The sequence below is a fragment of the Juglans regia genome, chromosome 16 (assembly GCF_001411555.2).
Source record: "Juglans regia cultivar Chandler chromosome 16, Walnut 2.0, whole genome shotgun sequence".
Classification (NCBI taxonomy): domain Eukaryota; kingdom Viridiplantae; phylum Streptophyta; class Magnoliopsida; order Fagales; family Juglandaceae; genus Juglans; species Juglans regia.
Window position 1 is genome coordinate 27,111,184 of NC_049916.1, and position 11,468 is coordinate 27,122,651.

The 11,468-nt window shown below is 34.3% G+C and overlaps 2 protein-coding genes across 5 annotated transcripts; both read right to left on the minus strand.

Moving 5' to 3' along the window:
- Nucleotides 1-762: 762 nt before the first annotated feature.
- Nucleotides 763-4,823, minus strand: LOC109016808 (transcription factor bHLH143-like). 4 transcript variants are annotated; one of them, XM_018999178.2, is made up of 5 exons: nucleotides 4,606-4,820; nucleotides 3,437-3,729; nucleotides 3,144-3,352; nucleotides 2,852-3,013; nucleotides 763-2,767 (listed from the first exon to the last, which is right to left on the minus strand). In XM_018999178.2, exon 5 carries the CDS (start codon nucleotides 2,748-2,750, stop codon nucleotides 1,707-1,709), a length of 1,044 nt encoding a protein of 347 aa, XP_018854723.1. In that variant the 5' UTR covers nucleotides 2,751-2,767; nucleotides 2,852-3,013; nucleotides 3,144-3,352; nucleotides 3,437-3,729; nucleotides 4,606-4,820; the 3' UTR covers nucleotides 763-1,706. The 4 variants fall into 4 exon arrangements, with proteins under 4 accessions (XP_018854723.1, XP_018854721.1, XP_018854722.1 ...); XM_018999176.2 differs by having other exon boundaries at nucleotides 3,144-3,729; nucleotides 4,606-4,823; XM_018999177.2 differs by having other exon boundaries at nucleotides 3,144-3,729; nucleotides 4,632-4,820.
- Nucleotides 4,824-8,627: 3,804 nt separating this feature from the next.
- On the minus strand, nucleotides 8,628-8,927 carry LOC108995695 (protein PELPK2-like). Its single transcript, XM_018971307.1, has one exon. It carries the CDS (start codon nucleotides 8,925-8,927, stop codon nucleotides 8,628-8,630), a length of 300 nt encoding a protein of 99 aa, XP_018826852.1.
- Between the last annotated feature and the right edge of the window lie 2,541 nt (nucleotides 8,928-11,468).

The following is an 11,468-nucleotide window of genomic DNA, read 5'->3' on the forward strand; positions in this document are numbered from 1 at the left end:
TTCTTTCCAACTTGTAGGGGCCAGTTTTCTTGATCAGGCTCTTCGGGAAAGAAAGGACGTCTTTGTTGATAGCATTGAAATTCGAGCCATTATATGTCTTCAAGTGGCACTACGGCCACCGATAAAGTAGCCACAAGAAGTGTTTGGAACAGTATATATATTTTGAAAAATAATTATTTTAATCGTAAGTGTGTAAATATCGTACAGTCACTTTAAAAAAAATAAATAAATATAAAATTTACATAAAAAAAAATTAATTTTTTAATAATAAATTTCACTATTTTTCAAAACGACTGCACGACATTTGCATATTCCACGACTGTATATAGAATTATTCATATATATTATGTATTTTTTTAATCATCATAAATATTTTTAAAAAAATAAAAAATTTACATTATTATTAAAAAATACTTCTTTAATTACTAAATAAAAAAAAAAAACACAAATTCAAAACCCAAAACATTTCTCTATGTCTTCACTTTACATATGACGGCATACAATTAAAATGAATATATTTGCTTGAATAAGGGTTCAGAATAACTTATTTTACTAAAATGATAATTAGCCATTAACATAGGCGTTCCTTTTGCCAGGTTTTGCAAGCTCAGTCAGTTCAACCATCCATTTATCCAAAAAATTTCTACGCGTCGAGTTGATCGATGACCCCAAATTTACACTCAAAAAGAAATTTTCAAGTTACGAATACTCAGTTATCCACTCGAGTGCTAAATGTGAGAAATTGAAGTCCCTGATTACATGTTTTGAGTTCAGTACCACTGCAATCAGCATGGAACATGGAGAACACTACGTATTCGCAATAGATATCTTTTCAAGTTTACAAAAAGGCACCACACACAAGGACACGTACATACTACATAGCACAAAAAGAACAACAAAACACCAAGCAAAGTAAACACCGCTCCACCCATCCAAAGCATGTAGTCCCATACCCACCCCCACCACCACCACTGCAACATCCACACTCCAATTATTTTCACACTCAAACATGAAAACTGAAACTCATAATAGCATCACCACAGAGCAATCCAAATCCACTCAAGGAAATCTTCACAAAGATACAAAACTTGTCTAAAGTAATCAGAGCCCACAAATTACAGGACAGCAGAATGACTTTTACCCTATGAAAAACAAGCTATAACCTTTTACAACATGCCTTTGGTGAAAGACTATGCCCCCACTCCAAGCACTCGTCCACGGCAGCAACTTTCTTCATACCTTTAGAATTTTATGCAAACTTGTAGGGAGAGGAGAAAAGCATAAAATCAACAAGAAAAGCGGGATTGAAAGTGGGACCTTAATTACCAAACACGCATGCGCATACTCGGGGGTTCTCAACAATCCGGATAAGTCCTCATTTCACAGCACAGCCCACCGCTAGCATCTCCCATGCGTTCAAATCTTTGCGACTTCCTTTGGTCTTTAATCCCACAAAAGCTAAAAGATAATTATTTCTGGTCAACAAAAACAACCCATTTTTTCAACACTTCCAGCAACCAAAGTGAATTTCCACACCATTACATCGTTCCTTTATTGGCCCATTATATACGGCTCTTCAGCCCAACAAATACAAAAGTCACAGCAGTTATTTCAAGCTCTTAATCGTTCAAGCCAAGAAATCAAGGCTTACTACCTTTTCACCCTTTTTTTCAACCCTTCAGCAAGCATGCCAAAGAAGGTGCAACCTATTGGTTGTTCACCCCTAGAGATTTGGCGTTGAGCTTTAAAATCTTCAGGTAATCTATAGCTTCATCAATAACAAACAATGGGTCCTTACCCTCTGCACCAGGAATTATGCGCTCAAGAATTCTCAAAGTCTCATAGATCTTATCCCTTCTAAAACACATTTTGCCCAAAATAGAACCAGCTTTCTCACCTTGGTTCTGGCCAAAGGCATAGCCTGACTCTGCATCACTGCCATACTCAACAGATCTGTCCAGTCTTACGGAACTAGTAGTGGCCATCGGTGATGATTTTTTGTACCCACCATCGAGCAATTTTTGCCTTTTGTTTGGGCTATCAGGGCCAGCAACTTCATCTGTTAGGTAGTCAACATGATCATATTTCTTGTATCCCCCCTTTATAGCCATCGGAGAATGGCCTGTGCTTGCTGTTTCATCATCGTCACCGTCACCATATTCATCATTGTCAGAGTATAGCAAGGCATTGATTTCTTCCGTGTCTTCATGCATCTCACTTTCTTCAAAAGTTGTTATATTTTCACCAGATGCTTCATGTAAAATGTACTTGCTTGGATCAATTTGACTCACTCTAGCTGCCTGCTCTTCCCCATAATAAAAACAAATTGGTTTAGCGGCAGTATTTGGATTCGGGGAAGGGAAGCAAAATGAGTTATAAATTAGCCTTGTTTGATTCCCACACTGATCAAAAATAAGGAATCTCTTTGCAGACGACCCAGAATTTGACAGCATGGATTTCTTTGTTTTAAGATATGGGTCAGGAATGGGTAGCAAGCCCTGGCATTGATGCGGTAAACATTGAAGAGAACCATGAGCTCCATTTGTTTGTTCAGTCTTCAAGTCTGGTATACCAGGAACTGCAAAATTGGGCTGTGCCATAGGTGCTGGGGACATGCGATTGCCAGGATTTGTGCATGCAGGCAAACATTCCTGTTGCCTCGGCCTGAGATCCGTGTTCATGAAACTCAGTTTAGATGGTTTCCAAGCAGAATTCTCTAGAGAAAGCCGAGATTTGCTGGCCATCACCATCCACGTAAAACAATAACCTAGAAATGATAAATATAAAAGATAACTTTAAAAATGAAACAAGATCGTTTTAGCAGTAATGACAAGAGATCGATAAAACCTACCAGGAGATGGATTGGCACTTCAATCTGGAATATTCAAAAATTTGCAACTTCTTTTAGGAACAAAAAATAGAAAAAGAAAATCAATGATTTCCAGCTCAATTTGATGAGGAAAAAACCATCAATCTACGTGACAGGTTTAAGCAAGTGACGGAAGTACTCAGCCTGGAAAACAACAAGAACACAATATTATTCCTGCCTTCTTAATAAGAAAAGCTGACTGATTGATCATGGAAACTGTTAGGGGAAGAAAAATTGAAATGGGACAAAAAATGCAAATGTTTCTTGTACTCACTTGGCAATCCTGCAAAGGTTGAAAGCAAGCAATAACTCTAACTATAATTGTAGGTTTCCCTGCAATCCCACTCTCATGTTTTAAAGCCCGGAATCTAGTTTGGCTTGCTGCTTGGCACACCATAACTTCGTTCAACCCTTCACTATCTGACTACTATAGAAGCACAAAACAAACACCTAACAGGGAGCAGAAAATGGGCAAAACTAGACCTTGAAGGAAAAAACACGGTTAGATTGAGAAACAAGATGAGATCAAACACGAGGGGGAATAAAAATGAGAGTTGGAGTTCTAACTATGTTCTGTCTCTATGTTTTCAGCTAATCCTTCGCATGTCATAAGAAATGACGAAAAAGTGATTGGATCCCATGGACTTTTGAGCAAAGAATAGTAGTCCAAGAGAAGCAAGACCAGGGTCCCGTTAAGGAAGCAATGATTTACAGAATAACCCTGCAATATAAGTTCAAGCACACAACTTTGCGAAACACATCAACAGATAAACTCAACCCCGGCATACTGATCCCCTCCTCTGCAGTATAGAACTATCCACGACTGCTTAATCTGGTGCAACGTATTGAATTCAAAATTCCTGACAAAAAGTAGCATAGGTACATATCTATATCAAATGATGGGAATATTAATCAGAGTCAAGAGTTATAATTGAAGAATTTAAACAAGATAACTAATGCTTATTTTAGTTGCAAAGATAATATTAGAAGATTTCTGCATAAATTTAACCGAGCAAAATACAAAACCATTTGCTTCATTAGAACAAACCTTTGGCAGATTTCTATAAAAATCGATCCAGAAACTGATTTCTAGGACGAGATCGAGGAAATTTCTAATCGAAATATTAGAAATCGAAAAGACATTGGATTATCTGATGGTAAAAAGAAAACGATCATGGAAAACGCTGACAGAAAAGCATGAAAAGTCGAAATTTATTATCTAAGGATGCTATGAGTGACTCGGTTTTCCACAAACAGGTAAAGGAATATTGAAAATAGGGAAAAAATAGGAAAAATCTCAGAACTTGAAAGAAATGATTGTGATAGGAAAAATATCAGAACTTGTAAGAAAATCACACAATCATTAACTCTCCGTTTGGTCTCTGGGAATCTAAGGAAATCCAAAAAAAAAAAAAAAAATGAAGAAGAATCTTCAAAAATCATGTTCAAGCCTGGCTTGAGTTTGCCCCAACTAAAACTGAAAAATGCAAAAGTAGAGGAAAAAGGCGTGCAGCAGAATCAGGCACAATTAAATCGGGTTTCTGATTCCCATACGAAACCACTTCCATACGCTTAAGAGTCTTTATTTTTATGGTTAGAATCAGACTTTCAATTCTGTTTCTTTTTCCAATCTTTTGTTTTTTCTCAGCTACGCGTCAGGGGATACAAAACCTGTAACTAAGAACAGCAAAAACAGTGGGGTAAAAAAAAAAAAACAACGGAATTCAAGAACTCACAGGGAGATTAGAGAGAAATCAAAGACCTTCTTCTCTGATCTGAACCAAACGAAATCTTTCACAAGGCTCTTCAAGGAGAGAGGGCAAGAAAGAGAGAGGAGGTGAAGAGGGCCAAAAGGCAACAGTGAGAGAGTGGGTGCAAGGAAAGAGTCCAAAAGAAAGTGCGTTTGATAGGGGTTGGCAGGACCATATTAAGAGAAACCAAATCATATTTTTTGCCCAATTTTAAATCTGGAATTAAGGTTCCGATACAGTAGAATGTCTAGGTTAGATGAACCTGATCTCTGGTTTTTAGTTACTTCAATTACCGTTTATGAATGAATATTGCATTGCTTTGAAATGAAAGTCTTTAAGGTGCGAGGGGACCCAGATTGCCTGGCCATGGCCGCCACCTTTCCAAGCGATGGACCGACACTCGACACTCAACACTCTTTTGAGTCTTTTCTCTCTTTTCCGGTGCATAGAATCTTCCTCATCGCGTGCATAAATAAATAAAAAATATTTTAATTATAAAAAAATTTAAATAAAATAAATTTATAAACTCACATAATTTATATTAAATTATAAAATTATTTTTATTATAAAATAAATCTAATATTTCAATAAAACTATCTAATTTTTTAAAATCCGTTCAGATATGTCTTTCAAGTAAGATTGAAAATATTATTATTGAATAGTTGTAACTCCAAAAAAGGATATATATATATATATATAGTTTTGTTATATATAAGTAAATTTGCGTTAATTTAAGTATTAATATTATTGCATTCATATTTTAAATTTAAATTAGTACTGTTTTGAATAAAATTTATTTTCTGACCAATCATATTGAATTGATGTACATATTAATATGCAGAATCGCTTATAATTATATTTTTATATATATGTGAATATTTTTAAGGTTGTTGAACGATGGAGTTTAGTGGCAAAATGGCATGTGAGGGACGTTAACTAATTAATAATATAGCCCACTCATTAGTGACCTAATTTGGTCATAAGCAATTATCAAGTTTTTTGGTTTTTATTTGATGGGTCTCATTGTCAGCACCTTAGTATCATTAAAAGGCAGTGTGTTTGAATTACGCAATAGAAACCACCTTAGACGACAAAAGAAACAGAGTTATGCAAACAACCAAGAGCCATGATATGGTCCACTAACCTTAATCATAGATCTAATATATTGCTCTCGTGCATTAAGAGCTGAAAAGTAAAGGAAAAATGAAAATATAAAAATAAATGTTTAAATTATAAAAATATATTAATTAAAAAAATCAATTCATAAATTTCGTTATAAAAATAAAAATATTTTTATTTGCTTTGAGTGGAGGGTACAAGCATTAAATACCACTATAGTCTATTTGTCCTATTATGGGATCTCTCCTCGTTAAGCCTCTTTTTGGTTTTTGGTTTTTAAGGTAGCCTAAATGCAGTTAGATCATAATTGCCTTTGTATATATTTCTTTAGCTCGCATGCAAGGATTTTTTTTTTTCTTTTTTTGAAAGGGATACGTCCCAAGCTCCCAACCCAATCTCTTTCTCGTCTCCTCCTCCTCCTCCTCTTCCCACCCCCGTCAGCCTCCTCCCCTTATCATTCACAATTCAATATTTCACCTCCAAAAATTTACAACAACGATAAAAAATTAATAACATGAAATTTACAATAAAAAATTTACAATTTTCTGAAAAATCTATCATTCACAATTTTCTAAAATTAATAACAGAAAATTTACAACCAAAGATCCAATATTGCACCTCTAAAATTCATCCTATACAGCATCAAATTCCTTCTTGAGTTCGTCTTCCAAAATTTTTTCCAAAGGTAACAACAAGAAGACTACATGCGTGTTTTGAAGTGCCTTGGCATTGCGTCTTGTCCATTCTTAGATGGAATGTTGAGCTGAACTCAGTTAAGTTGAGTTCTTTATGAATAATAATGAATTGAGTAGTGTAGAGAGTTATGTGAAGTCCATCTAAAATGAGTTTAAAGTGTGTTTGGATGTTAAGATGAATTTAATACTTTTTATGAAAAATTAAAAAAGGTTGTGCATCTCACGTATAAAGATGTTTTAAGTTGAAAAAAGTTGTACATGGATCCCACGTGTAAAAAGGTCTTGAGTTTGGATAAATTTAGTAATTTGAGAGTTGGATATTTGAATGTTAGACTCAACTTAAAGTTAGACTAAATTCAACTGAGTTTGGTAACCAAACGCACCCTTAGAGGAAGGACGTTTCAAATCTTACAATATTGGATCTGATGTGCTAAATTCTAAGCTGATCTTGAATTCCCTTTTTCGAGACTTGGCCAGTGAAGGCCTTTTGAGAATGAACGATAAGGTTCTCATCGTTAGCCCCAGCATCGTGGGAACTATTCATAATTTATAGCATCTGCACAAGCAGCACAACACGTGATCGACGTGGTAGTGGATTTTGATCTGCACAACAACTCAATCGCAAATGAGACATTTGATTTCTTGTTCACATCCAGCATTGCGGACACTAAATTTGCCAACCGTGTCGTGAAGATTGGGGGCATTGTGGCCGTTCCAATATTGAGCAATAACCCTCCAACGCTATAATTCCACCATATTAATGACATTGAGGAAAGGGGGTTCATCCAACGAGTTGGTTGAGTCCTCAAAAAAGCGGCGCCTTTGCCAATTGGCGTCCGAGGCCAAGAATGCCATGTTAGTGTGCCTTGAAGATGTCTTGCTCGAACCACCAAGAAGGGCTTCAGTGAAATCCAACGAGTGCTTTGAGAAAATTGAGCTCATCCCTGACTTGTTGGGTGATACTCTTGAAGGTTATAAGCAAAGAGTTTTCATTGGTGTTGGCTTGGCTGAGGAGAATATATAGCGGTGTGACAGAATGGTTTCATCAGAATTATCCAAGGAGGAACCAAGATTTCGAGGTTTAAAATCTTGCGGTGGTGCGTGAGGAGTGGTCGAGCAGCAGGGGTGGTTTCCAATGTTGATATTTCGGATTGATTAATGAAGAATGTGAAGGAAGAGGAGTATGTACCGGTGATGAAGGCAGAAGCACAAGTGGTGGCGGAAATGATAAACAGGAGAACAATATTCTGTAGTTTGGTGGATCAACTGTTTCTGGAGTGCAGGAGCCAATGGTGGCAGGGTGGGGGGGGGGGGAGATACAACAGCAAGAGGGCTTATTGGGAGTGCTTGGCTTTGTATGGAAGGCTTAGGGAAGAGGGAGTTTCTGTTCACCAATGGTGGGGGTTGAGGGTGTGGGAGAGATCATGGTCTGAGTTGCCATGTCTGTCGGTACTCGTGTAATTTATGTGAGAGTATGCGTTATTTTTTTAAGAATTAATCAATATTCATCCCTGCAATAATTAATTCAATATATCCATATTTGGTGCATATCCACCATTTATTAGGTATAGTACTGTGAGTACTGTGTGTGAGGTTTCTGACTCTCTGTGAAGTAAACAACGAGAAATCAGAGTAGGCCAGGTCGAGGCAAACTTGTGAGCGACCAAAAATAGAAAGATTTTGATATCATCCCACCTATCAAAGTGGGCAATTCCTTGCCTAAAAGTAAATAATTCAAGGATTTTCCTGAGTCCACTTGCCTCATGCCTGCGATTTTACCCTTTTAAATTTCCTGAACAAAAGGTTCAATTATTTCATTATCTTTTGTCTCGTTTTGGTTATTTGTCAGTACTTCACAGTCACGCAATTCCATAATCGTTTTTTTTTTTCAATTTTACTAGTTGTGAGTATTTATTAATGTGTGTATATTTATATATATATTCTCACTCGTAATGATTAAGGATATATCATATATGCACATGAAAGAAGACTGAAAGTGATCAAAGATCACCAAAAGCTACATAAATTGAGCTAGCATGCATGGGAGCTAGGGCTTATGATGAATGGATCTTTTATTTAAGTGCATTTATATATGCAACTACGTACGTACATGGAGTAGATCCACTCTATATATTATATAGATCCAGTACCAACAGTAGTACCCAAGTAAAGTTATCAGAATTATCAAAGTAATTAAGGGGTGGTAGTTGTAGCCGGAGGGAAGATCGGAAATGTAGGAATGTCGCCGACGGGGGGGATAGCTGGAAATGAAATCATTGGTGGCGGCAACCTGTAATCCGGGAATGTTGGTAGGTCGGGGATGATTCCTCCTGGTCCTGGAGGCAGAGCTGGAAGTACCAGGCCAGGAATTTGAGGCAAGGTCGTCGTCGGTGCCAAGAGTTTTCGAGTAGCTACGGCTACATCAACGCCCGGAAACGACAGAGCGATGAAGAACATTAATGCCAAGGCCGCAAAGGTACGGGAAGATGCCATGATCACCATGCATACGAAATCAAAGGCCAATCGATGCAGGAATAATAATATTGTTGCGTAAATTAAAGTTACTTAATTTGTATGAATGTGGGGAAGACAAGTAGTGGATGTGTGCGCTTATATAGTCGAGTAAAAGTACGAACAGATATAAATGAGGGGAGGACTTGGCCACCGGGTTTGGTGGGTTAGATTTCATGCATTGATTGCATGTTTGAGGACTCTTGTGTCCGGTTTTAAACAGCGTAAAATGTTGTTGTGGAATCAGGAAACTCAAAGGTGAGCTTTTTGACGGTGAGAAGAAACAAGATTAGATGGTTTAAATAAAAATTAAAAATTGAATAAAATATTATTTTTTAATATTATTATTATTTTAAAATTTAAAAAAATTATATCATCTATTATATTTTATATAAAAATTTTAAAAAAATTTTAATAATAAAATTGATGAGATGATTTTGTATTGGGGCTAATAATTAAAGGGGATTGGACTGCAAATGGCCTCCTCCTTTGAAGAAGGTCAATCATTAATGGTCATAGACTCCCACTACTCAATATAGGCAGAAAGAAAAATATATGTAGAACACAACTGCAAGGCTTTCAACCAATTGACGGACCACGGTACTAGTTATTGCAGTAGCGGTAGGAATGACGGACCACGGTACTAGTTATTGAAGTAGGATTGAGGTGAGGTTAGAATTTTATATTTTATTTAAAAATTTAAAATATTATATTTTAATATTATTATTATTTTAGAATTTAAAAAAATTAAATTGTTTATTATATTTTATATATAAATTTGAAAAATATATAATAATAAGAATATATGATATGGGAATTTTATGTTTCATCCTATTTCTCAAACTTGCTTATGGGTCCTTGTTTTGTAAAATTAGATTTATAAATTAATTTGGCTTGATTTGATAAATTAAATTGTAAAGTTGATTTTATTATAAAGTAGATCATTCAACGTTTAATATCAAACCACGTTACTTTGTAAGCTTGTTTTGAGTAATATTAAATACATTCATGAGTTGTGTAAGTGTCATGTACTCATTTTGAAAAAGAGTGTGGTTCACTATTAAAAAATTAATTTTTTTTATTTAAATCTTAAATTTACTCACTTTTTTTTAAAAAAATACGCGACACTTATGTACTCTCTATGGAAAATATCATTTCTTGTTTGTTTTTGTAACATCCATTTCTAAATGTACTGTTATGTAGTAATTCTCTTTTTTCAAACTATAAGAAATATTTGGATGAAGAAATTGTAGAATCTCAGTTATTGAATGGTATTTAAAGAGATGAAAATATATTAGTAAAAAAAAAAATTTATTAATCATTATTTTTTATATAATTTTCTTATCATCTCATGATGTGACATTAAATGATATGTTTATAAATAAAACATAATAAATAATCTCCAATCATCTCATACTACATCATATAACACTCACATTATATATATATATATATATATACATATCCAAAATTCGAATAATATTAAATTACCGCATTATAAAATTCTTTGTATCCATAGATTTTATGAAAAGAAATTCTTTCAAACTCATTGTAATCATGATATTTTACCGTAAAGTAAATTACATTCATTTATATCTTATTTTCATAAAATCATTTTCTAAATTAGATTGCAGAAGGTCCACAGAGAAGTGAATCATGGGCCATGGCCATTCACTAACGATGTTAATGAGCCCAACAGTCATTTAGCAATAACTTGTTCATGAGCCCAGTGACCTTTTTCACACTCAGCCCACGTTCCACTCAAAATCTTATATTCATCGTCAAGCCTCAATATTATGAGCCCAAGTCTGCTTCTAATATGTCCACATGAAATTATTTTTTGTATCATAAATTTTTAAAATTGGTTATTCGTTTTCAAAATATAAATGATTTGTATAATTTTAGAATGTTCAAGTTTCAAGTTTTTTATTTTATTTTAAATATTGATAAATTTTAGATTTACTTAAAAATAATAATTTTTTTAATGATAAGTTTGTTTATTTTTATTTTAAAAAAGTACGTGAGAATTTAATACACTTTAAGTTAGTTTATACATTTTAATTCTGTATCAAACATTACTTCTATTAAAAAAATTTAATACTTTATATTTATACAGATAATTATCCATGTAAATTGAAAAAATATTGATGGATTCGAACTTCGAAGAGAGAAAATGTAATTTTCCTTTTTTTTTTTTTTTAATTCTCAATCCTAAAATTATTTTATTGTGGAGTCCAACTTCATTGTGGAGAGTTGGCTGGCCACTAAACGGAATGGCACAAACACATGGCCCTTTTAATTCGTGTTACTCTGCCACTAAATTATATCGCTAGTTTATTTTTAATTTTATTTTAAAAAAATTAAATATTTTAAAAAATATATATATTAATATATTTAAAATTACTTTCTTAATTATTAAATAAAAAAAAAATTTAAATAGCAAGTGGTAACTTGAGCTGTAGACTTCGGACGGTAAAGTAGTTTTTTTTTTTTTTTCGAACTTAGGTTTCTCCGTCTTTCTGG